Here is a 27813-nt window from a genome sequence, read left to right as displayed (position 1 = left end):
AGAAGTGATGTCACAAAAGCTACAGATTATTCCGATAACAAGCCCCACAGACAATCAACTCTCTCCACCTGTTGCCTTTTCACCTTCGAGAGGTCACCAAGCTAGGCACAAACAGACTACGACAGTGGATGAAAAAAAAAAAAAAAAGAAGCAAAAAACAAAAAAAAAACAAACAAAACAAAACTTAAAAAAAGAAAGAAAGAAAGAAAAGATTTTGACAGACAAAAATAAACCAGACGAGTAAGAACGACACTGTCATTAAATTATCAGTTTCGTGCCCTACATTAACCCAGTCAACACCTGCCTTTTGGTAGGTAAGGCAGAGTGAAGGTTCAGCCCGTGTTTAACCTATGGTACTTCTAGACAACGTTATGTAAATTTACAGTATACAATTTTGGATTCACCATGCAAGAATACTTTTTTTGTGTAACATTTAATAGCTCAATCTACATCCAGAATAATTTACATAAAAGGACAATAGTTATTGGACCAGAGCTTGGTGGGTGATATCCTTGGTGGCTGAGTGCATCCAGAGAAGACGGAGGAGGGTGTGGGGACAGGGCAAAGGGGCGGGGGTGGGGGTGTGTGTGTGTGTCTATGTGTGTGCGTGTGTGTGGGTGTGTAATGGGTCAGGGGATGGGTGATAAGGAGGTTTGCGGAACTTTTTTTTTTTTTCTTTTTTCTTTTTTTTGGAAGGGCCGGGGTCCTGCAGGTCTGATCAGCGACACTCCCACACCTTTACTGTTTGATCTACGCTCCCTGTGACCACGTACGGAGCAGCTCTGTGGAAATCTGTGGGCAAGAGACAGTCGTTTAGTTCAGGCTGCACAACAAAAATCAGAATGAAGGAAATTTTTATTCATCATTTACATACACATGGAACACTACAATAAGACCAGTGTTAGACCATTATACATAATAAACATATATTTAAAGGTTTAATCACATTAGTGTGAAATTTCAAGTATAAAAAAATGTATTTCCTCCCTGCCAAGCCCTTTTGGCAGATATGGGTATACATAAAAAAAACATAACAAAAAAACAAAACATTTTTTCCTCCCCCAAAAGCATCACATCAATCAGCACTAGTTAAAAAAAAAAAATCTTTGAGCAGTTTAAAAGGTAAGGCTTAAAGAGCCCACTGGGGCTGTGTTTGAAATCCTGGAGAAAGCATGGAGAGCATCTCCAGAGAGTTCCTCAGCACTGTTCCAGTGAAAAAGCTCTGGGCTTTCGGCATGCTCGGGGCCTGGAGTGCCCATCTCACCCCTGAACCAGCTGCCAGCAGACACCCCTCCCCCCGCACCCACCAGTACTGAGACTGGTGCCACAGAAATGTAGAGAGCCCTTATCCAAAGCCCAGAGTGTACCAGCTATTTACTAACAGTCTGTTACCGCTCAAAGGAGAGAAAAACATGTGCTTCAATGGCCATCCATGCATCTCCACTCACTTCAGTTTACCACAGCAAAACAAGAAGGCTGAGTCATCTAGAGTATTTTTTTGCATAGAAACATGTTGTGTCATGAAGAGTATGGTGATTATTCTTAAACAACGACAGAGCTTTTGGCACTTTGCCTTGTGAACTCTGACAAGGGCAGAGATTACATACTGTAGTGTGTTGTATTACTGCAAATAGTATGTGCATGTGTCCATTTGAGGAAATGGGCAAGTGAAAACATGAGGAACAACTCTTGCTTTTTCTTTTCTTTTCTTTTCTTTTTTTTTTTTTAACCAGAGGACACACAGCCTGGAAGAGAGACATAGGCTAAAAGAAACCTCACAAACCACATTTCTCACATTTTGTGCAAACAAAACGCTACACTGTAGCCAACTGGCCTACAGCACAGATAGACAATAACCTGAATAGCTATGAGGAATTAATGCTACTCTTTACTGCAGTTTACGGTTTAGTCAAGGTTTTGTTTTGGTTTGTTTTTTTTCCTTACATGCAACTTAGTGGGTCTTACTAACGGTTGAAAAACAGTATGGGTAAGCATAAGTTGCCGTTACAGTTATTATGTCTCGAGACATGCTTGTTACTCTGTGTGAGAATCTTACCCAGAGAGGTAACAAAATGTTCATGGGCACTCAAAGTCTTCATGCAGCGCTTGTTTTTGAAGTCCCACACCCGCAAAGTCTTGTCATCAGCACAGCTCACGATGAACTTTCCTCCAGGATGGAAGAGAACGCCACGCACCCAGTTATCATGGCCAACCTGTGAAATACACCGCACAACGAATTCAAAAACACAGACACACACACACACACAGGCATTTAGTCATTCACTGAGTCACCTTACCAATGTCATAAGGCACATCCCAGTGCTGACGTCCCACATCTTAATGGTCTTGTCTCTGGAGCCAGACAACAGGAAGGGTCCAGGTTTCCCACTCTTCTTAGTCTGTTAAACACAAGACCACAAAACAGCGTTTAGCTCCAGCACACAGAGAGACTCAGCGACACATATCACTAGAGCCCGCCCCCCGGTGCAGCACGCATTTAGGGCAGACGCTTTTCCACAGACAGACTGAAGTGAATTAAACGTAGCTGGAGAAAGGCTATACTAACATTGTTAGGCTTAGCGTATTAGCATTGGAGATGTGAGTAAGAGACAGAATGATTGGGAGAGGCAGGAGCATACATTTCACACATTCAATTAAGAGACTCCTCTGACAGACAATGGGCTCTGAGCACTCTGTGCTTTTATTAAAAAAAAAAAAAAAGAGAGAGAGGAAAAAAGGAGAGGGTTAAAAAAAAAACCAACTAATGATGCTTCTAAGCCCATTATGAAGGGCTGTGAAGAGCCAGGGCTCAGCCAATAAGGGCAGAAAACACTCGAGGGGGGTTAAGATGCGTTTTATCGTGGGCCGCGGACGGTCCTCTGAAGGTAATGCTCGCATTATGCGCCCAGATCATTTTCTACCCGGGCGGGTTGAATACAAACGTAAGTGACGTGCGGCGGCAGAGCGCCCTGGTTCAGGACGGGGACGGGCGTGTTCAGACAAGTGTGGCTGTGTAGATCTGAACCATTAAACAGGGCTGAGTGAAATGTCACACGCTGGTGCACCAGCGCTGACTGCAACGGTGTAATTAATGCTAAGAGATTCTGTAATTGTTTTACCTGAACAGGTTGGGCAAGCAGAGATCAAACAAAAAAAAAAATGCTGCTAGTTAAAATTAAGTTATTGTTTTGCCACAGGAAAGGAAAAGAAATTTTATCTTTAATACAATCACTTGTGTGTGGATCAGTGGGAGAAGCACCCGGGCGGTCTGACAGAGCGCATGCTGCAAAGGGCCAAACCTTTTTCCTTTCTCTTTTTCTTTCTTTTTTTTTTTTCCATCAGATGAGTTTCAGATTGGACATGGTTGATCACAAGACTGTGAAGAATGGAAATGGTACTCTCTTAACCTAAGGCCATGAGTGTGAGTCCCTCCCCTTTCATTTCATGGTCTACTTCAAACAGGTTTTCTACATGCTAATTTTTCAGGGCTTCTCTGGTCCACATCCAAAAAGCACCAACTCATGGTTTTGAAAGAGCCACGCCCCTTTATGAGCAAGACTCCTCGCTCTGAAAACCAAGCAAATCTACAAAAGCAATATCCACACTGATCAGACAGAAAGAAACGTCCCTCTTAGATGACCAGGCTATCACGGAGTGAGTGGAACAGAAAACTCAAATGAGTCGAGTGACTGGACCTTAGACAGAGGAGGTTCTCACCTCTGAGCCTGTGGCCTCTAAGATGGTGGGGTGGGCGCTCTCGGGGGCCCAGGAGATGCATTCCACGACGTGCTCGTGCTCCCGCAGCTCCGCCTTACACTCTTTCGTGGCCACCACCCAAACGCGGACCGTCTGGTCGTTAGAGCAGCTGGCGATCAGTGTGCCATCCTGGTTGGGCCTGACCATGCGAACCCACTCTCTGTGCCCAGTGAACGTCTTCACACAGTACCTATGGACAGAACCAGTTCAGACTTCTAAACCCAACACTGGACCTGTTTACACTGCTCTACGGCACATCTAAATCCAAAAGGACAGGGTTTCTCCCAGTAATATGTATATATATAAAAAAAGAGCAAACAACATGATCTGACAGGATGTGGGTGAGAAGAGGTTATTCTTAGTTAGGCAACAGCATGAGAAAATTACATTTTTACTTTACTTTTCATTCCTGCAGAGGTATACGTAGTCCCAATTGACAAATTAAAGATCTTCTCACAACAGTGAACAGAAATAAGGTCATTTATGATTAAGTAAACAGTTACTTACCCAGTGGCCACTTCCCACATTTTAATGGTTTTATCTCTAGAAGCAGATACTACATGATCTCCATTGGGCATTATGGCTACAGACGACACGTTGTGGTCATGTCCTGTTACACAAACACAGGAGGAGGAGGGAGGAAAAAACAAGGTGAGCAGAGAATTTCCCAAACAGTGTCACTGATGGCTAAAATATAGGAAGCTTTTTTTTTTTTTTTTTTTGGTAAAGCAGGGACCTAAGCTGAACCAATGGATTATGGGCTTAAAATCAGTTAATTTTAAACAACTGTGTCCAATTCCATTGTTCTTTTTTAGTCAACTGTGTCAAATTTCTTCCTTTCAAATGAGATTGTCATTTAAGGTATTAACACTTGATAATGAGTTGGTTAAGTTTCACCATGACAAAAAATTAGGTTAAATTACATTAAGCAATTAAATAAAGCAGTAGGGGAACAACCAATTTGCCTTGGGTGGCTTTGTAAGTGTGTGGCTGAGGGGGGGAGCGCTAATTACACTGAGAGCCATTTTAAAGCTGCTAAACAGATGATGAAACTTAAGGAGAGCCAGAGGAAGCGGCTTTCAATCTGGGGAGAGGCCCACAGAATGATATCGTGTCTTGGGGAGGATAATTAAACTGCTGTCCAAAATCTCCTAATCTCCCTGCCAAAGCAACCAACCCAGCAAGGGAGAGGAAGACAGTGCAGGAGAGAGGGGAGGAGAGAGGGAGAGAGGAAGGGAGAGAAGAGACATATTGGAACAGGCAGTCGGGATGGGGGGCTTCTACTCTCATCGATGCTAGTGCAGGGCTGCCTGTTTCAGGGCTGCGTGCCAGTTTCTCTGATGAGGTGTAAATTACAGGCTAACGGATTTTGCACATATTAAAATTGGCTCGCAGACATGCTATTTGGATTATTACAACTGAGGGTTTTACACTTTTTTTTTTTTTTTCATGTGGATTAGAATGATTGAGCACTACTCTGGTGTCAGTCTGTTTATTTATTTACTTTTTTATCCTCGTAGGAATATTCACAAATTCAGGATCCTTAAGCATTGCTCATCACACAGAGACGACGGTAAGATCCGATGTATGTCACCATCCAGTCAGTTTTAATACAAATCCATCAAAAAAGCCTTGAGGGTCATATTACCAGATATGAGACTGCAATTTCTTAAGCAATTAGGATTTAAAAGGGCCACTGCCTGAGGAAAAACTTTTTTCCCCCCCGAAACAGGGACTGCTTCTCACTTTTGTCGAATGAAAAAAAAAAAAAAAAACCCTACCAAATATTATAAAATGTCTCAAAAGATTTAAATCCTTGGAAGAACACATTTCAAACACCTTTAGGCATTGAATTCAGTGTTATCAAGGAAGAAATAGATAAGTGGAACTCATATGAAAGAGGGAATTAGGGTGAGATTTAATTTAGAGTTAGTGTGATACAAGAGCATGCTTTACCAGCAACCCATCAGCCAACTCACAAAGGCTTTAATGAGAGACCTCCTGCCCTTTCCCTCTTAACCCATATCCAAGCCCTGCCAGAAAAATGAGCGCACCCTGCTGAGAAGACGGCCTCTTACCGTGCATGGTCTTGATGCATTCGAAGCCCTGGAAGTCCCAGAGTTTAATGGTCATGTCTGCCGAGCAGGAGGCCAAGAGCTTTCCAGTCTGGTCAAAGGAGATGTCCTGCACTGAATCCGTGTGGCCCTTCAGAGTGCGCTCAAAGTCTCCTGTCTCATAGTCCCACACCTGCAGCGGAGAACCAGGACAGAGGAGGTGCCTTAGTCTGTAGTTTATAACCACAACATGCAGAGTCTCTCTCTCTTTCTCTTGCACACAAATCTTGCTTGACTGATCAAATGAAGCAGAGGGTATTTAGGTAAAGGTGTGGAGCAGAGAGGCTCTGATAGGTTCTGTGGTGAACTAGGCTGTGTTAGACAATCCCCTGAATACACTGTGAAAGGTGACAGACTGCCCTCCAGGGACAGATCAGCTGTCTGAGCTGCTACTCTCTGTCTGTCATCTTCTACAAGACAATGGCAACAGTAAAATTCATCATTAAGTACAACTTCACCATCATTCTACTGACAGCATGGGAGTTAGACAGCCAGCCATGCTGACACTGCTCCACTCTGGTGTTCTAACAAACACATAAAAAGGATCATTAACTGCTTGAAGTTTACAGGTCAGTGCATGAGTCACATGGTCATGGAAATGATATCTGCACGTTGGTTTGAGTGGGACCAATAGGATTAAGCTGTGTCGTGGAGTGAGGTATAAAAAGCCATGAGGTTGTGTGTGTAGCAGAAGAGAGATCAGGTTTTAGCAGTCTGAGGGTTTCAGAAACAGAAGAAAGGCATAAGCTCAGTCTGCAGAGGGGGCGGGGGCAGCTTTGTACAGCAGTGTGAGAAGCCCCTCCACCTGTTTATTCACTGCTTTTCTTTCTTCCTTTCCACAGGCTATCCCTGAGTCTGTCCACTGATTTTTTTTTTTTTTTAGAGCTGGTTGTGAGGTGTCTAAGGTATGATTACAATGCATTGTGAATGATGTCTCTGGGCTGTAAACAAAACACTGTTTTACCCTCAGGAACTCGCTGGCTTAGCAACAAAACATGTCACATAACTCAAGAGCTTGCCACTAAATCTTTAACCCTTATTTATTTATTTTAAGCAGCTTGATCTGGACCTTCAAAGAAAATGTACTTACAAGACTGCCCAACTCAACTAGGTAGTTACAATGCAAAGCACTCTTCTATTTCTGATTATTTCAGATAACGGGTGAATGATTATTCAAACTGAATGAAAGTTAAGTCGTGGTCGTTTGGAGACACATAGGCCTTGTCAACAGTGCAATGCACATATTGAATAATATGAATCGAGAGAGGTGACAAGCCAGCCATTAAACTATTAATGGTGAATTGCTCTAGATATGTAAAACACATTTGCTAGTGTGATCCTATCTCAAACCATTTGGCCTAGTTGGACTGGACCTTGGGCTAGCAGGGGGAGAAGTCTCTTATCTGGCTCAGTGGTTTGAAAACTGCTGATTAGCATATGAGCAAAGTAGAACTTTCAAGGTAAGTCAAGTGAGGGGGGAAAACGAAACGGCCATAGATCTCTTGCCACGTCTGCTGAAAAGAGAGCAGAGGTAAGGGGGAATGTATGTGTGTCTGTGTGAACTTGTACGTTGTGTGCGTGCGTGTGTGTGTGTGTGTGTGCGCGTGTGTGTGTGTGTGTGTGAGCAGCTCCAGGGCCCTCTTGACAATTAGCCATGAATACAAATCTGGACAGGGCAAACGGACCGGAGCTCTGACTGTGCTGCTGAAGGCACCTGCCTCCCAGTGGAACAGGAGCAAAGGCAGAGCCGGGATGATGGGAAAGCTTTAAAAGACACGCTGAAGAAAAGTAGGGCACGGGAAGAGGGGGCTGGGGAGGGGCACAGCTCAGCTCTCCCCACGCTCAGGTCAGTGGACGTGTCTGTGTATTTTTTACACACACACACACACACACATATATATATATATATATATATATATATATATATATATATATATATATATATATATATATATATATATATATATATATATATATATATATATCATTCAACAAATGATTCAAGCAAATTTGTATTCTGACATGGTGGCACAGACACAGCACAGCATTAGAATTTGAGAAGTAAATTAAGAAAAACATTACGCACTTGATTACTATGGTTTGAAATCAGAAAGGGGAAATGGTCTTTCAGAGCCGGTATTTGGCCTGTGGATACAGCTGTGACCTTCACTGCTGCTGGTAACGCCAGGCAAGGGGGCCAGGCATCACCAACAGCGCCGAAGGGGGCGGAAATGGGGAACATATTGAGGAGCACAAGTTGTTGCTATGGGAACACTACACTACTTGTTTATTGGGCATCCTTCTCCAGGGGCCCTGCATGACACAGCAGGCGAGAGGCTGCAGACAATGTCAGCTCATCTATACAGCACTATCGACCGTATGGAAGACAATCAGCTCAAACTCCACAGTCACACACGGCAGTTAACAAGTCTGGAGGAGCTGCTGAAACATTTCATGTTTGGGAGAAGGGAGTACGGCGTATGAAATTGACTCAGGCCCTGCGGAATGCCAATTTTTGTTTAGCTACTGCCAGAGACAATACACTGCACTCACAAAATAAACCACAAAGCACATCGACTATAAGCACAAACAAAACCATGATTTCATAAACAAATGATTCAAGCTGAATCACGGGTTTTGACCACAAGAAAAAAAAATCTTTACAAATGGTCTCAATAAACACCCACAATAAACATCCAGTAAAAACACATGCATAAAGGGTAAAGACCTAACAAGAACACACATAGTTTACAACCACAACAACAAGACCTTCAGGCATGCAGTTACTGCTGTCAATCCAACAACAGGAGGAAAGGGGAGACCCATTTTATTGAGCTGCTCATATATATGCATGCAGAAAAAGCATGTCTTAAACGCACAGTGAAACCAGACTGACTCTAAAGTACTAAAAAATTAAACAAACAAACAAGCAAGCAGCCAAACAAACAAGTCAACAAATAAGAAAGTGAGCGTGTGAGCCATGGCTGGTACCTTTATTGTAGCATCCTCTGAGGCTGAGACCATGACGCTGAAGACGGGGTGGAAGATGACCCTGGTCACTGGACTCCTGTGCCCACTCAAGGCGTATCTTTCTGGGGGACGGGGGATCCACTCTTTGGGGTCTCGCTTCTGTCCGATAGGGCCTCCTAAAGTGATCTCCTCCTTGGCCTCGTTCAGCTTTGATTCTAACTCCATCACCTGGAGGAGCATGAAAACAGCAGCAGGAGCAAACGCAGAGTTTATGGGAGAGTCTTTCTATAGTTAAATAATGCTATATAGTTAAATGTGGTTAAAAGGACCACTGGCCACAACAGTAATTTCAAATCAGTTAACCTCAATACACGGATGTTTTGTGTGTTAAATTTCCATTCAGACACAGAGTGAGAGGGTTTCTTTTGGTTTTTGTTTTGTTTTTGTGAGACTTGATAAGTATGTCTGCATTTGTATAATATGATAAAATGCACAGACACACCTTCTTTTGTAATCTGATGACTGAGGTCCACTTCTTTTCCAAAAGCCCAGCATACTTCTTATCCAATTCCTCATTCTGGTAGTAAGAAAGAAAGAGAGAAAGAAAAAAAACAATGAAAGAAAGAAAGAAGCAACATGAACAGAGCAGAGAGCATTAAATTATGAGCGATGCATGAAAACCACGGCATCCAGCTTAACAGTAGCTACACAACAGTCACCCTTGAGGCAACTGTAAATTCCCTCCAAATCCCTTCACATGGGTTAATCTGCCCCAGACAAAGTGAGATTACCAAGACTACAATTACAGAAACACTGCACTATGGAAAAGGGGAAAAAAAAAAAAAAAAATTTACTTCAGGGTGCCTGGCACCAACTCAAACCAGGAGATTTCTGCATGTCGCATAATTTTCCTAGCAACGGGAGCTAAGGAATGGCTAAGGCCGTTCTCCATTATCCGAAGTCTTGGCTTTTACGAGTCTGGGAAGCGGGCTAATACGTTCGACTGGCACAAAGAGCTTTGCAAACTGGTGCGGAAGCTAACAAAAAGGAGAATGGTAGTACCACAGTGGGAGTAATTAAAAATATATATTTGGTTTATGAATACGATACAAATCTATGAGTGTGATTACTCTTACTGAATGTAAAGACTACAGTGAGACAGAGAGCAGGCAACACTGGGGTTGGGTCCTGCCCGTCCAGTCTTCCTAGAATTGGGAGCGAGTGGTTGGATTCTGCGCATTTTGATTCCTTGGTTTGATTCTCTGCATGTGTTTAGTAAAGTCTGCTATGCGCTCCATTATTCCTGTGTCTGTCACATATCCCCCAACCCCCAAAACACGCTGTGGTCACAGTTTAACCCGCACATCAGCCAAGTGGACCAGAACCGCAAAAGCGCACGGTTTTAAAGTGAGGGAGTATTTCACTGAAAGTCAGCGGCAAAGCGCGACACACGCCTTAAAGTAAATCTCACGCAAAGACTCCGACATGTCTGACTTGACAAAATGCCTGTTGGCACGTGGGATAAACCTGAAGGCAGTAGAAATGCAGTGTATTTCACTGTTTGAAACCTGCTGTCGGGTCTTCCCCCAGACAAGGCTACAGAGAGAACAGCTAAATGAAGCTGAGCTGTGTCTTTGCACTGTGCTGACCAGAGACAGCAGCACAAAGGAAAGAAAGGGGAAATGATTTTTGCTAATTACAGTGTTGTTTACGTATGTTATTACACATTTTGGAAAGTGATATGTTAATGTATAAATACTCTATTTTTAGTTGTGTGTCTTTACCACTGTTCCTATTACTGAAATGCCTGGAAAGAGTTTTTGCTCTTAAATTTTTTTTAAATTTATTCTTACACAATAAAGAACACAGTGCTCTCTTCTTTTTCTGCTCCTTTTTTTGTTGTTCTTTTGATGAAGTGTTGATTTTGGAACTGTTTCTGAGAATCCAAAATGGCATCTGAATCGGCAAATTTCAAATGACATCCTACCCTACCTGCCAGCACGCTGTACTATTCTTCTGGACCAGGGTAGTGTGTGGGTTCTACAGCTCCCCAGTGTCTGCAGCTGTACCCAGCATCTGTCTCTACTGCTAACATGCTCATCAGCCCCATTCACAGGCTGTCACTGCAGCCCAGGGCTGGCAATCAAGTAGAGCTGCATTAAAAACCAACAGCGGTAATTCTATTTACCTTTGTGCTATACGTCTTGCTCTCGGCTGATGCAGTCTTAAATATGCATGTGCATAGACTGAGCTGAGGGACAATTTCAGGGATCGTGTTTGCAGAGACAAAGCGTACGTATTAACGTCTCGCTTCACAGGTCTACGGCGAGAAAACAGAAATCTCCAGAGTAAAGTCTACTGTCATGGCTGAGCGCAGCCCAGTGAGGAACTTCTGTAGAACAGCCATCAAAAATTTAAATACACATCCAAGGTTTTGTTTCAAAAAGGGAGCGCGATGAGAGAGACAGAGGGAGAGAAAAAGAGATAGAGAGAAGGAGGGAGAGAGGGAGAAAAAAAGGCCAAAACCAGTAACAGAGGGTGTGGTGTGCAGCATAAAGAGGACAGGAGCTTCAACTCCGTGGCAGATTCACTCTGATGGAAGAAAATCAGAGGTGTCCGGGAGAACAGTTGCTGCCTCGGCAATGGGGAGGAGGAGGAGGGGGAGGGGGTTCATGTCACTGAGCCTCAGAGGGGTGGGGTGGGGTGGGGAGGGGAGTGCTTCGAGGCTGTGCTAAAGTCTGATCCGCCATCTGCCCAGACCCTCTGCCACCCGACGCGCCCAAGACTGAACGTGGCTTTTCTTTGCAGCATTGCCAGTCTCTAATCACTGCAGTCTGACTGTAGATCAGCGCAGATCCGTGTAAGCCCACTGCAGAGATCCTCCTCCATTAACTACAAACAATACCACTCACGCCCAATGCACGTCTCCTGGGGTGTTTTATGAACCGCACTGACGGAAGTTAACCCATTTCACAAACAAAGGGAAGACCACCTCAGCTAAACTAATAGGCGTTAATAGCAATTTACCTAATTAAAGTGAGGGTTTTAGGGACGTCCTGCCGACAGACGCGAACGCTCCTTCATCGACAGGACAGATCAATTATTCATCCTGTTTCCTCTATGAAGCAAATCAATGTTTGAAAACAGTCCAGTGTGGAAAGAGAGGTGAAACAGAAAGAGAGAGAGAACTGGGTTTTGGGAAGGATTTCTAGGTATTCTGAATGTGAATTCATGCAACAGTGTGTTAGACAGGTTCTTTTGTTCTGTTTTGCTGCTCCTCCATCTCCAGCTCTATCTCCCTGGTGCTGGAGATGAAGCTTATCGTTTCTCTCCATCTCTCAGACGGCAGGAACCATAGTGCTTTACATCTGTCACGCACAGCAATTATCTCTCAGGAACCGCCTTAACTCAGCACATATGCTTTCAGTCGCACCTTTTTCAGACAGGCCTCCGTCAAGGGGGTGGGGTAGGCTGGGAAGGGGGAACATCAATTTGGAATATTCCAAATTAAGGCATATTGTTCGGCAATTGGTTCCTGGGGAGGGTTTCCAGACTCACCATGTCTAATTCCGCCTCCTTCTTGAAAACTGAGTATGCCTCTTCATATCCGTTGGAACGAAGATAATCAGCTATTGCTCGATTTCTGAAAAACAAAGAGGAGTCTAATTAGTTCTCTGTATAGGCAGACAGATTCTATTTGTGTGTGTCTGACATGGGGAGGGGTTTTTTTTCTGAACCAGTGTCATATTAAAAAGAGAGACAACATGCATATGTGAATCAACACATTTTTATACAAGAGCTCATACACCTCAGTTTGTCTGATTTCATTCTTCTGTAGTGAAAAATGAATAAATAAAATAAATAAAAGCATGCTGGACCTATTTTGACTGCATATTGAGGAGAGGGAAAAAAATCATAATGCTTAATAGCAAAAGGGAATGCATACAGCCCAGGCTGATCCAGTCTGAGGAATGGATGAACCGTGCTAACCCTAAAACAAATGTGAACTACTGCTGGGGTGCAGGGGCAAAGAGCTTGAAAAAGATACTTGATGCTGTATGTGTGTGTTTTTTGCTGTATCTGTGTTTTTAATGGGTTTTTTTCCTGGGTGAGTGAAGGCTGAGTCTGGGCAGATGATACCAAGTGATATTACAGATAGTGAGAACAATGGTGCTGTCTAAGAAACCTTCCTCCTAAATGACCCTTCCTGACTTCATGCTATCAGATGGGACTCTCTTGCTCTCGCTCTCTCACAGACAGAAATACCAATCTGTCAGGAGCCTGACACACAAATCCAGCTTCAACAACGGTTCCAGATCCCAAAACATAATGTTTATACAGGTCAAACCCAAAGAACTCTTCCATTTCACAATACACAAGTCAAAAGTTATGTATTCCAAAGATAAGCAACAGCTACAACATTTGTACCAGCTCTAACGGTGCATGGCTTTAGGTGTGGACATGGGCAGAACACAGCTGCTGATAAATCTATTGATAAAAGTGTCAGAAGCATGAGACTGGTGGTGGATTGATTCCTGGGCAGGCAGGCAGGCAGGCTCAGAGCCCAGTGAGCAGAGGCCAGTTCATCTGTAACCAGGCCTCCAAACTCTGCCGGGGCCTCTGACAGTGGGACCAGGCCGATAAAAGCCAAGGTTAGCACAAGGTTATCACTCATGTGATGGGCCGCACGACGAGAACATGCACTGCTGGGCGCTGGAGGGTAACGTACGAGTGTATGACTGTGTGACTGTGTGTGTGTGTGTGTGTGTGTGTGTGTGTGAGTGTAAATCAAGCAGAAAAGGGGAGTGCTGGATAAATCCAGAATTTGGACCACAATGCTTCTTTGTGATCTTTCCCCGAAAGACACAAACGCAAAGTGGTTGGGGAACGAACTCAATTGGCTGTGATACAATGCCAGTGTGAAATCCAGGAAAGGCGTCCTTCTGAAGAACAAACTGAGCCCGTCACTGAATTAGACATGAGGAAACATTCATGAAGCTGTCCAGCAGTCTGGAGCACTGCCCAGAGCCAAAAAAACCCCCCATAACAAACTCATAGATGTGACCACAGATCAGAGCACAAACACTGATACAATGCTCATTAACAGACACATCCTAATCCAAATACACAATGACTGGGCATATTTATACAAAGAGCATCAGTTACTGGAGACTGTTCCAAAGGGACTTCAAGTCCAGTCTGCTGACCTCTCTGTTCTGGCTGAAAACCTGCTGGAACAGTCTTTTTAGATGGCTCCAGGACTCTTCCTTTAAAAAGCAAAACTATCCGTTAGCCCAACAAGGACTTGGGTTCAACATGGAAGCTAGACAAGGACTACCACCACCACCACATCAGGGAAAAACAACAGTCTTTCTCACTATCTGAGAATACTGCAGTAAAATCCTCCTCGCTAGCCAAGACTCCCTCGTCTGGTGGATTGATGTGGAAGGACAAAAATACCATATGCAGCGAGGAGGGGGGGAAAAAAAAGATTTGTGCACAAACATTGCATGTTGGTAGCTCTGAGCCGGTATCCATGGAAACCAGGACACCGCCAGACGAATGGAGGAGCAGTGAATAACACGAGTGGGCAGGAGAGCCAGCAGCAAGCAAGCACTGAACAAAAGACATCCACACTTCTTCCTACCCAACACAACAAGAGAGATCTACTTAACCATGTTCTCCTGTATGTCTTACTGCAGTCACTCAAGCAAGAATAATGAGTTATATAACAATTTTTTTTTCTTTCTATGTTACTGCACAATAAATCTGCCCTGGTTTAAAGAGAGGGGGGAAAAACAGTATGAGTGCAAAGCTTATACACCTAACCACACACTTCCGCTTTTTACATGATGACAGAAGCAGCTGTGGTTTGGGTGAAACCTTAGACGAAAGATGAGGATAAACAGTAAAACCCAATCAGTACAAAAGCAAAATCTATCATGGTAGTGAAATAGCTGCATCATAGCAGCCCCAGTGAGACAGTGCTTCTGAGAACAAGCTGCAATTACTTGTGCATATCATGTGACTGAGTCTCCAGCTCAGGAGCCAGTGTTCGGGAAAACCGAACAATAAATTCCAGGCAGGGCGGCGGCGTGTGTGTGTGTGTGTGAGACATTACGCAGTGAATGAGAGCGAGCTGCAGGAGGAGAGGACCAGTGTTACCTCATCCCTCCCTGAGGAGTCTGCCTAACGCTCACATCACTTCCTCTGCTCTAACAGCGCACTTCCTGCTCCACATCACCACAGCCAGCCAGGCTCCTTGCACCCCTCCATCTTAACTCCAAACACACACACACACACACACACACACTTCACTAAATCCACATAGCTGTTTCAGGGACACGTCACTGGCCCACTGTAACCAGACTGTATTTTTGTCCGTGATTCTATAAAGGTAGCTTTGATTCCTTCATAGGCCGGCTGTCGACAGCTATTAGAGCATGGCATAGCAGAACTATAATATGAGTGTGTCAGGCCAGAGAGATGATAACCTTTGTGCAAACAGAAGGGGAGAGAGTCTGTTATTCCTACAGCCCCGACACAAAACGGCAGGATTGGCACAAAGAGCCTTTGCCAAAGCCAGCACTTTCTCTCCTGTGTGTATAATCCGGAATGGAGAGATGTAGGAATACCACAGAGGAGACTACTCCCTTTCTCTGGATGTTCTCACACAAAAGACACCTGGGCTTTGCTGAATAAGCACACTCTGAGTGTGTCCTGACCAGTTAATGTGCCTTTCCACTGGTTTCCAGTAAAACTCTACTGAACACTCCAGTAAAGGATTTGTCTCTTGCTGACAGCTCTAAAGCTGACAGAATGGGAGCATCATTTTGGGCAGTTAAAGGCATTTCACATCTTTCATGAATAATGGATCTCAAAAAGGGCTCTCTTAAAAATTTAGACCGCACCACTTCTGAGACTTATGGCACAAAGTTTAACCGCAAAGCCTACAGTTTGTACTTTTTCCACAGATGCAGCCAACAACCAACGACGTGACTTCATATCCGTCTCTAGAAACGCATTTCACTGAGGTCTCTGCTGCATATAACACTGATCAATCTTCATTTCCAGCTACTTCACATACAGGCTGGAATCATATTTGACACGAAACTCTGGTCAAATTGACATGAAAGCTGTGATTTCTTTAAAAAGGGAGATTTCTGTGGGAAGTGACAGCCGTGTAAACATGACTGTGTTGTAAAACTGAGAGCATCTTTAAAATCTATGAGGACATATTAAAAATAAATAAATAAATAAATAAATAAAACCCACAGGTAAGACAGGCACACTTCACCTAAGATCAAACATACCACATTATGCAGTCTTATACAACAACTGCAGTCCTTGAGTGAGAGGGAGTGGAACGCAAAGCTGGACATGTGTGTGCACAGCGTGTGACTGTTGAGCCAGCTGTCAAACACTCAAACACACACACACACACACACACACCCTTGAGACAGCAGCATTAATGAGATTTGGGCGTAGGGCAAACCACACCTCTTAAGCAGCCCAGACTAGCAGTACAGGGACTTGGCATTGGAGCTTTGTTTTGTTTACAGTCATCTGAAAAAGACCTGAGTCGCACAGCGCCCGGCTCTGACAAGCACACAGAAGACAGGGATTTCCACACTCCTCCACTAAGGAAGCTTTAGATTACACATTCATGTTCATTCTGCCAGCTTAGAGGACTGGCGCTTGGCACACAGAGATCTGGCCAACTGCTCCATCTACTATGAATGCATTAAGCTTTGTTCATTTCACCCACAGGAATCCACTACAGTGAGCCAATTATCCAACTATCTCCACAAAACAGTCTAATCATATAACCTGGGAAGAAACATCACTACAGGTGTTCCCATTAAAAAAAAAAACAAAAAAAACAACCCCCCCAAAAACCCCAAATCACCTCAGCTAACATGTACCACTCCCCAAAATGCTCTTTGCTCAAATGTTAACAGAAGGGCTTTGTTCTGCTCTGGCACATCCCAAAGCTAAACATTTGAGATATGTTGTCTTTCAACTTTTAAACATGTTTTTCCCACCCAAAGTAACCTTTGTCTAGACTTCATTTTTGTTCCAACCAAATCCAAATCCGTATGTGATCCTGACCGAGTCAAAGGGAATTGGTTTAGAGTTCACATGGTGATGGTTCCTGAGTGCAACAGAAGGCCCTAAAACTCCTTCATCTGACAGGCTGCAGATTAAATCCATACTGCTGACGGGCACCCTGGGGACTGGCTGCCGGCCGCTCCATCCACCGCACGACGGGAACGGGCATCCAAAGCTCCGCACGAGAAAACATGCAGGAGAGAGTGTGTGTGTGTGTGTGTGTGTCTGTGTGTGTGCGCGCGCACATGCGTGCGAGCCACTCTCCTGAGCCCACGCCAAACACACACCTGCCAAATCTAAAGTCCAACCTTCAGCATCCACAGACAATCTGCTTATGAGGCATTTCTACTCATCAATACACATCCAAATGAAAAACTAAGAATCAGTCTGAGAATATCACAAGAATGATCTGAATCTGAATCACAGTGATGTCCCCGAGGAACACAAGACAAAGAGGGAGAACATGCTGCTCACAAAGACTGTCATTCCATCAAAAGGCTTAAAATTCAGAGTCTGATGTTAGAAACCAACAACTAGACTGGAAGGGGTTGTATTCGCTCCCCTCAGGCTCTTAACTGAACAGTTAGCCTTCACCTCACAGAGCAGCAGCATGCCTGTGAGACTGAGGTCTCTGTGCTCTAACAGACGCTTCTCTCTGGGAGAAGACTGGCTCTTCAGGAGGTGCTGAAAATCCTCAAGCTACATTACCACCCCAAGCTGTAGCATGTGGGCCAAGCTGAAGCATGTGGGAGGGGCACGACAATGAGGAAGAGGCCTCTGCTCCAGAAATACCACACGCGCAAGCGCTTGGCAGCCCCTACGACCGAATGGGAGATGTGAATATACGGTCTTATTGTAAGCAGTAGCTTGGGGCCACGGCTCCGTGAAAACAACACGTTGTGCTCTTTTAAAGTGTTTCTCTTGTAAGAACGTCTTGATTCTGACTTGGACCAAAAATAGCATCTTTCAAGATGTTGCGCAATCCAAACATCTGACATAAAAATTTAACCTTAAGAATATTGATTTTTTCCAAATAATTCAAACTGCACGCCTGCAAGAATAATCCCACTTATCATGGTGACCTGAAGATTCACAGCTTTACAGGGACAGGGACATTTTGGGACAAAGCAAAAAGTATTACCTCTAAGATTTTAAAAATAAATAATAAAATGAAAATAGGAGAAAGCCAGAGGCATCCAGAGTCTTACAGTGGCCTTTTAGAACACAAATCTTATTTTTTTCTTTTTTTTTTTTAATCAGTCAGACTGGGGGGGAAGAAAAGTAGTTTATGGAAGCTAAGAGTGACTGTTTTTGATTTGAAATGTGCCCTGTAGTGCCATTTCTTTAGAGGATGACAGTTGGACACAGTCCATTGAGGAGGATTCTGAATAAGCACAGAGATGCCATTTGTGAGCTGCCTGAAAGAAAACAAGCTGAGGCAGAGAATAGACCACTGAAGCAAGCGGTCAACCAGTCACTGTCTCCGTTTCCTTCCACTCATTGTTTTAGCTGTAATGAATCAAGTTGGCCCCTCGGTCTCCCACCAGCATTCAAAAAGACTGGTCAGCGGTTGTAAGCAACCCCGAGATGTCTTAACGGCTTTGCTGGTTGAAGCTGAATACCGCCAAACGCCTCGGCAAGCAGCAGGTCAAACGGTCGGAATGCAACAGATATTTCACTGCAGTGCACAAAATGGAGCGCTTTTTTCCTCCCTCAAAATGGCTTTCACGCCATCAAACCGTAAATTAATACTAATTTAACCAGATGCAGAATTATCATCTAATCAATCTTCATCCGCTTTCAAGTCAGGCAGAAAACTGTCCTAATCAATAAAGTGATTAATTCACAAAAATCATCAGACAACTGAATTCCTTTTAGCTACTCCTAACAAAAGGGTACAGTTACAGCATAAACACATCAACCTTCCAAGGCAAATGCAAGAACTGCCATTAATGTCAATGGCTTCACTAAATCTGTTCCTAACCAAACATCTGGCCGTTAAAATGTCTCACTCCTTGCTTTAGAGAAAAACTAGCTCTTCAAGTCAACTCCCATTAATCCCACCCCAATCATTACCTCATACATCTGACGAGGGTCTGATTAAACCTCTTATCTGTCGTCGTAAGCACACGTTAGGGGTTAATTACACTGCGCACATTACTGCAGGCTACGTTCACTCTCCTCCTCCTGTCTTCCCAACAACCCAATGCTCACAGGTCCTACAATAACCACTGAGTCAAGGAGCTTTGGCACAATATGAAGATTGCGCCATGGCTTGTTTCTTTTTTTTTCCCTTCTCTGAAGCTACAACCATCTCATGACAGCATCCAATCAATAAACCTGGAAAACCAAACAGTTCATGACCCAATTCATCTCCTTCACTCCTCCATCTCCGTCACTTCCAATTCATTTCTTTTGACCGGCCGTGGTCAACCAGGGAATCACTTTCTTATGAGAATGTGTCAACATTTCCTTATCCTTATCACATCATCCACGTTTCATTGTTCCATGGTGTAAAGCCTCATACTGTATAAGTGGTGGCGGAGGACACCCATGAATTATTTAGTTCTTCACCTTCAGTTGTCACACATAGCCACACATGCTACCTGTGTTGCAGGCCCTGCTGTGTCCTGACTGTGTAATCTTTCCTGTACTATGTCTCTCCACTGACTGCTCTGGTCTCACTCTGACATGCACAAATGACACCTACACACAGTCTCTTGGCCTGAGCTTGACAACCTTTTCTCTATATCTGCGCTATATTTATTCAGAGGTAAAAGTAGGCAGTTTGTACTTACAGTTCGTCTCGTTGTCTTTGTGACAGCACCATGGTGGCGGTGACGGGGGGGGGCGGGGGGGGGGTCAGGTAGTGGGCGGGCAGCAGCTGCTCTCTCCCCGGCAGATCACCGATTGGACACAGACTCCGGCTCACAGGGAGGCCTGCCGCTCACACGGGACTGGACCTCCTCAAATCGGACTCCAGGTACACGACGCGTGGACAACCTGCACACATCCACCTGCCACACCTTCACTGCATCTGCACAGCCAGACAGACAGAGAGAGAGAGAGAGAGGGGTTAACCTGCTGTGAGTATGACTGCTAGCTAACAAAACAAAAGCATTCACAGACCCTCTAGAAGTGACCACTGCATGCGCGAGAACAAAGAGTCTAGCAGTGGTAGCTGTGGCTTCCGAGTGATAACAAATAAAGGGCATGTGACCCTGGTCTGCTCCTTAAATCGTCTGAAAAGACCGGTTGTGGCTTAGGGGGTTACTACATGCTCTTCATCAGGTGTCCCATCTGTTCTGTCCCCTTGATCCAGTCCCCTGTCCTCACTCTCCTCACACACGCTCATGTCAGGCGTTTTGTTTTGCTGTCCAGTTTCCCCAGTTGGGAACTCCAAACACGTGTAAAAGGGACAGATGACCCAGATTCCAGCATCAACCTACTTTGGTTCTCCAACAGAAGTGAACAACAGCAAACAAACAGGCTGGAAAATGCAGCGCACACCCTCCGGTACCTTCAGCTGTGATGAGTATTTTTTTATTTTTTTTTCAGTGGTCCAACTGACTTTGGTATTTACTTTCAAATTACACCCATTACTCCTCATTTCATTAGTGTTTTATTTCATGACATTCTGTCTGTCTGGGGGAAAAAAAAAAAAAAAACTACAATCCAAGTACTAAAAGGGTTAATCCACCCAATAGAATCAATTCCTCCAAAGGGAGAACCTCCGTAAGCTTCTTATTCCACAGGAAGCTCTGAAGTCCAGCTAGCCCCCATCAGTCAGGCCTGGGCAGGCAGGTTTGCAAACCACAGTAACAGGAATTACTCCAGTCCAAAGAGAGAGAGGGGGAAAAAAATGAGAACATTCCTCATGTCTCTCTAAGCATACAGCACAGGCACAAATCACACTGAAAAATTCTCTTATTATTCTCCATAAGCACCACACACAGACTGCACACAAGCACCAAACATTACATGAATGTCACACACAGGTTCAAATGGAGCACGGATATGATATAAAGTTCAATATATTGCACCTCTGCATGAATAATCAAAAGACTGCTATCTGACTCTTATCAGCAGTGGTGTTAAATGCATGAGGAGGGAGACTTTTCAGTGCTCTACAAATTGTCTGTGGATGCACTGAACACAGTCAAACACACAGACTAGTCAAAGTAGTTAAACTCAGAGACCTTCATTTGGGTTCAATAATGCACTAGAGACCCAGACCCAATAGAACCCTCAGAACCAGCATCAGAAACTCTACTGACAAACTGCCACGGTAATGACAGAAAGGGGGGACTCTGGATCATCTGACAGTCTTATGTGGTTGTACTCCATATCATGAAAGCACTATGTTCTGTTTTTTTTTTCTCTTTCCCAGGCAAATGCCTGCTCCTTTGATGAGACAGCTCTACAGTGAGAGTAGCAGAGGGCCATGCCAGGAATGTGAATGAGATATGCCCAAAGCAGGGTGGGTGTGCTCACAGCTCCATCTCCTTTTCAATGTAACTGGAGCCACAATGAAATGGAAGGCAGCTCTGTGACGACCCTATTCTTTAAGCTCTCTGAAGTTTGAAGATACCCAGGTAGGGTGAAAGAAAAAAAAAAGCATAAGCATGTTTCATAAGACAACTAACACAAAATAAATTTAAAACAAACAAACAAATAAACAAAAACATTAAACCTGAATGAAGAAGAGAGCATTACTTTTGATTATACTTGTGTGAGTAGTATCGGACTGCAAATCTCCTTGAATGCTAAAACAATACCCTTTCTAAGAACGAAAGATTAACAGTCCGTGCAAAATTAACATGCAGGAAAACCAACAGTCTAAAATTAGGGCATCTTAAAATCTTAAATAAGTGCATTAGTGCCAGTAGATTTACCCAAACTGCTGAGGGCATTCCAAACTTAATGCAATTTCACCACCCTGCAATTATCTATGACTCAGAATTAATCACCTCCATTCAGACCAGTACAAAACAGTACAAAACTCCTGCCATCAGACAAGACACTACTTGTTAATTCACAACGAAAGAAAACCTGAAATGAATGCCCTAATCAATCAGAATAATTCAGAATCATGTGGTGAGAGAAAGTAGCCTAAAACCACAGAAATCACAAACTGTCGAAACTTCAAATATGAGCTGCCTCTAACAGTCGACCTGGGAGGCACAGGGCTTTAGGTTGGCCCCATTCAAGCAAGCTCAAATTCATCACAGCATACTGCTCATTGGAATTCCAGGAACCAACGGCTGATTGTACCCAAAGTACAGGGTTATTTTGACAAAGAGCTGGTAGAAGTATCTTAGCAACTGCCTTTGCACTGGTGAGCCGCAGAGCTGTGGTGAGAGTGCGTTGAGGTGATTATGTACTGCTGTTATAAAAATATCCACACAAAAGACCCCAACTGCCACGTGCGTGTACACAAACAGATGATAACAGTTGAATCGTCAGGTCCGTGATGTATTTGGATAGAGCCCTATTTGATTCCTCATGGTCAAGAGTAAACACTAGGCTAAATCTTAGTGACTCAACACTCTTGCTGAAAACATTAAGACACATTTGCATTAAAAGAATGTTAGGGCTATTGTTAGAACTCAAAACGTGAAAGTTGCTTCTTGGCGTTTCCTCCTCATGCAATGGTCAGAGATAAACGCTCCCATAAACAACCTCATTCATCTTTACAGTGATGCAGGGACACAACTGAGACGGGTGACAAAAGCAAACATCGTTCTCTGTTCAACTGAAGGCTGGAGGATGAAAACCAGATTGCACAGTGAAGAGAAACAATCGCTTCTGAGTTCTCTGATCAAATTGCCATGACAACAGGATCAGAGTTTATTTCCAAAACAGACACAATGAGAGGAAACAAAAACAACTGTCTAAAAGACATTCGGATGGTAGCTGGAGAGCTCAATATCAGGTTATCTTAAATCAGCAAAGAACCACAGGGGCGTTTAACCAAGCCAATATTAAACCATTTGAAGAACTCTGACCTGCCTGTAATCACTATGTCACACATTCACAAATTCTTTGGCTAAAAAAGGAACTGGCAGAAATTCATCACAAACATTACTGTCTCTGATGAAAAAAGCACTCCGATCTAGGCACCAGAGGGATGTTGTTACTGCTTAGTCATTCACATCACTGAGGAAGCAACGGTCAAATAGGCCAACAATTTCAGGGTTTTGGGAGAAGTAAATGATAAGCTTCTGTCACTGACACGCGTAAAACAACTGTTCCTCAAACGTCAGCCCAGAGGTGAACAAAAAATGCTCCGCCCTGCTTGGCATCACAACCTGCCATGCCAAAATACATTTATACTAGTCATAAAGGTGTTTAAGGCAGTTCTTTGAAACTAGTAATAAAGCTGACCATAAATGCTAAAACATGCTCTATTAAGAAAGAGCAGCAGGTGTTCAATCAAGAAACAGTCTAGTTAAGAAAAAAATCGGAAAGAAAAAAGAACAAAACCCTGAATGTTTCTTAAATTTTTGAGTTATAAGATCACTCTGATGCAACAAACAATAATGAAACAAGATTCAACAGAAAGCCTTTGTTCCGGTCAGACAATCCAGGTACAACAATGCCGCGCCAATTTGGACATCAGGAACTACTCCAAAGGAAGGCTTAAAATCTTTGTATAAATTAAAAATGTAATGTCACTGCGTCACCATATTAGATCGCATAAGCTCCGTGTTTTACTATTTTTTAACCACATGACACTTCTGGGAGTGGTGACATCAGAGACAGAAACGATTCAACTTACATTTTAAAATACACAGTAAAACGCAAGGCAATCAGTTAATTACATTCATCGACTTGAAGACGCAGTCCCTGCTGCGGCAGTTGCTATATGATTAAAGACAAAAAATTAAACAGTTTCGTGATTTATAAAATCTGAGGGTCATCATAAAAAAGGGGGGGGGGGGCATTTTCACAACTTAAATATTTATCTTGACAAAAATGAAATGGTAGACTAAGACTATGAATCCTAAATTGTGGCTGCACAACACAGGGAATCTGTGACAGTATAATCCACAACGAACAAACTACCGATACACGTATGTGAAATTAGCGCTATAGTTGTGAACGCGTGCATATGGTAGCTAGGTTATATCTAACATGCTCAAACTGAGCCTTGTTTTCCCTGGTAGAGCTCCACCCTTTTTCTAATGCTACCGAGTGCCAAAGCAACGGTCGCTATCTTAGATCATTACCGGCTAAAGTACATGGAATTACACAATGCAATAGATCTGTGCAACTGTCAATCTCTATCGTACATATCACAAATTACAAATTGCTCCTATCAGTACAAAACGTTAGCTAATGCCCCATCTAGTTCAACTAGCCAATGTCTTCTGTACATTTTAGCAGGCAGTACGTGGTGCTCGGTCTAACTGACATGTCGACTGCATCAGCTAATAACGTATTCGATGTAAAAGATGACATAGTAAACTGTTGTGGCCAGGGTTTTTCTTATTAAAGCAACTGCTCTGGTGACCCTGAGCTAAGGTGCATTTTAAGAGAGGCCGAATAGCTATGCTAACTGTTAAAGAAAGTCATACACATAATCTATGTTGTTTGCTTGCAGACACCTGCCCATGCAACGATTGTTTCTCATAACAAACAAATGAACCTTACTGCTGTAATATGACGGTGCTGGTAAAAGCGTAAACATTTCTCGGCGGCGACATATTTCGACAGTTAACCTATGTTGACTATCCCCAAACGAGTTCAAGACCGCAAACCGATGAAGTCCAAAATATTGAACCATCGCTGAGGTTAAAATATTTTATTCGCAGATATTAGCAGGGGTTAACGTCGTAGCATAACAACCTAAGGAACATTAATTCAGTATGCTGTCAGCAGATGCAAAAAAACGTGACCTACATTCAGTAATTCACCACAACCTGTTAGCTACCGTTAGCTTAGAAGGTTGAATTTCTTTCTCACTTCAGCTTGCCCAGTTACCCGGCTCCCACCGGTATTTTAGCTGACCGGCGACATGACGTCTAATATCCTGCAAGACTGTCGGAAATGCAGTTTTCAACATACTTTTGAATCATATATTCAAGCCTACAGTGTCGTTTCTTTGCCTCAATTATTCCCAATTGCAAACTTGCTCGAAATCTGTACCATTGATTAGCCACCTAGCAAGCTAACGTCAAAAAATCATTCCAAAGACACAAGTAACTGCTAGCTAGCATAACTACTTGACTGGTGTGCGCGAGCTGTCTTGACATTGATGACATGACGTGCGGATTCCCTGACTATATCCATATTCTAAAGAGGAGAACCACTCGCCGGATACACATGGACATATTTTACAAATTAGGGTGAAGTTAAACTACCTTCTAATGAAACAGTTATAAATGGCTAATAAGTAGCAACAGCAAATCGCAAAGTGCTTCTCTAACGGCCTGTCCGCCATTTTGAGACACCGAGAAAGGAGGCGCAAAAATTCAGCCACATCGTCATTTGGCTGCTGACTTTTCTTCGACACATTCGGATATCTGTACATAGAATATACAGTTCTTACCCTATACTGTCGCCTCCGAATACGTAGCCAGAGCACACAATCGTGAGGAACGAAATAAAGTGTATTTTTGATGTAGAGCGACGGACCTCTGTTCCCAGGGCTTGGTCTCTCTTCTTGCCTCTCCTCTGGCTAGCTAGCTACAAACCTTGTTTTCTGTACCGCATTCGCATTTGGAAGCCGGGCATGCGCAAGAACTGCCTTTTAGCAGACTGACAGCGACACGGCGTGCACGCCCTTGACTCTCACATCTTTTTATAATGTTGATGTGCACAGTTTTCGTAGAAACAGACGTCGCCACGTTTTTATGAATAAACAAATAAATAAATGCTGCCCACGTACTTGTTCCAAAGATGTGTTATGGCTCTGATTCTTTTCTATATTTTCTGATAGTGGAACATAGTGACCACCATTATAATATTCAATAATACTTAAAACTGACACCTTTTTTTCCTTTTAACACTATAACTGCAGTTGCTCACGAAAGACCTGAGTTCATCAAAGGTAAAAAAGCTGTATACCTCAGTTGAGGATGAGCCAGAGGACCGTCCTACACACTGCCCACTATAATTACAGAATCTGGACCAACATTTCACATCTTCACGAGGTACCACCTGCAACCTTGAAATTAATTGCAATAGATGGTCTTGCATTTGTTAATTTTCAATGAAAAAAAAGTGTTTAGTCCTGTACTTAACATACAAAAGCAGTGACACGGATGTATTTAGTACAACAAACAAACGACAAAAACATGTCATTCACTAGTTTCATTTATTTTAATACAAAAGCATACTCAGACCAAAAATAATTAGATAGTTATTTGTAAAGATCAACAGACAGGTACCACACAGAAAGGAAACCAAAGCAGACACACAATGGGCATGGTAGTTCTTTTGGTGTTAAAGACAAGGGGGTGAAAACACAAATATTTCTTGCATTCATTTGATTCTCTGGCACAGAAATGACAGCTCTATTGGTGTATGTCAAAAAGCCAATGACAGTTGGGTGGACTGAACTATGACTACTCTTTTCCAGCAAAGAGCTATGTTTTTTCTCATGTCAGTATGTCATTAACATATTCATGTTTTAGAGACTATATTTTTTGTAAGTCAAACATATAGATTAGAAGAGGAGGCATTTAGCTTGATCTATAGCCTCTGGGAAGTGATGTGTTTGGGTCAAATCTTCATGTGCGACCTCCAAAAAAAAAAAATTATTCAGTGTTCACTGAATTAAAGTAGGTCTTCTTAAAAAAAAAATCTAGGCGAGACATGTGATTTGTCTTTGGAAATTAAGGGCAGATTATCGGTAATATAGGATAAATATCGTTTATCTTTTTCACCAAAAATATATTTTGGCTCACTCTTTTTAATGCAAACTTGCACACAGTCATTCACACATTAGCAAGGAGTAAGCATTTTTCTTTTTTTTTCTTTTTTAAGTTTGGAGGATTAAATAGTGAATTTGGAATACTCAACTCATATACATTCATTACATTTTCATTTTAAAATTTGTTCAAAAAAATTCCAAAAAGCCTTGTAGAAAAATGACATTGCCTTTCATTTTTGCACCCTCACACTCTAAAACCAAAATCAAAGTCAGACAGCATCTAGTTTACATCTAAGTTACGTCAAATTTTTTTTCATGCAATCTGTCACAGAAACATAGAGTGAAATATATAGCTACACAAACAGAACAAAATGACAGAATTTGAGGAACGCCATTAGCAAGGAAACGCTCTTTAACGAGTCAACTGTGGAGCTATTAATCTATGACCACAGCAAATTTAAAACACAATAGAATAAAAAAGAAAAAAAGAAAGAAAAACATGAACAAAAATAACTGATCTCTGATAGGTCAGTCCAATCAGATTTCATACTACCTAGGGAATATTCAAAGATACAGCGTTTCTTTGTCAGTCAAACAGCTCGAGTCAAGATGGTCCAATAGAAATATTCCTTAACTGTTGTCCTATTTGACAGTTAAACTTTTGCCTCAAGATACCGTGTAAACAGAGAAACTCTGCTTCATGATATAACCCCGTGGCAGCAATCAAGTAAGCAGTTTCTGCTGCATGAACTTTTAAAAGTACTTCCGTCCTGGACTTGCAAATAAGAACACTGGTAATATCTTTTATGTCCCTTACCCCCAGCTTAATGAATTACAGCTCACTAGAGGAGCAGCATGAACAGTCAAACAAACTGATACAAAGATATGTTTTACAATCTATCATCATACATGTTTTTCTATTTTTTTATTTCAAAGCAACATTGATCAGTGTTCAGGGAGCACAAATGTCTATAGCACAAC

At 42.9% G+C, this 27813-nt stretch overlaps 1 protein-coding gene across 1 annotated transcript; it reads right to left on the bottom strand.

Annotated features, from left to right (window-relative positions):
- Positions 1–197: 197 nt before the first annotated feature.
- On the bottom strand, positions 198–25649 carry pafah1b1a (platelet-activating factor acetylhydrolase 1b, regulatory subunit 1a). The gene is made up of 11 exons (XM_030776795.1): positions 25507–25649; positions 19751–19989; positions 12399–12483; positions 9343–9417; positions 8862–9068; positions 5835–6003; positions 4264–4366; positions 3718–3946; positions 2298–2399; positions 2057–2213; positions 198–792 (listed from the first exon to the last, which is right to left on the bottom strand). Exons 2-11 carry the CDS (start codon positions 19780–19782, stop codon positions 719–721), a joined length of 1233 nt encoding a protein of 410 aa, XP_030632655.1. The 5' UTR covers positions 19783–19989; positions 25507–25649; the 3' UTR covers positions 198–718.
- Positions 25650–27813: the final 2164 nt, after the last annotated feature.

Source organism: Chanos chanos, chromosome 6 (assembly GCF_902362185.1).
Source record: "Chanos chanos chromosome 6, fChaCha1.1, whole genome shotgun sequence".
NCBI lineage: Eukaryota > Metazoa > Chordata > Actinopteri > Gonorynchiformes > Chanidae > Chanos > Chanos chanos.
Note: the sequence above shows the minus strand (reverse complement) of the source record. Positions and strands in the feature narration are given on the sequence as shown.

Bases quoted from the DNA above. Each gene is read 5' to 3' on its own strand.
- pafah1b1a (XM_030776795.1), bottom strand. From the start codon at position 19,782: ATGGTGCTGTCACAAAGACAACGAGACGAACT. The intron at 2,400-3,717 runs GTGAGAACCTCC...TGTGTTTAACAG, and splicing joins TAGAGGCCACAGGCTCAGAG to ACTAAGAAGAGTGGGAAACC. The intron at 2,214-2,297 runs GTAAGGTGACTC...TGTATTTCACAG, and splicing joins GGATGTGCCTTATGACATTG to GTTGGCCATGATAACTGGGT.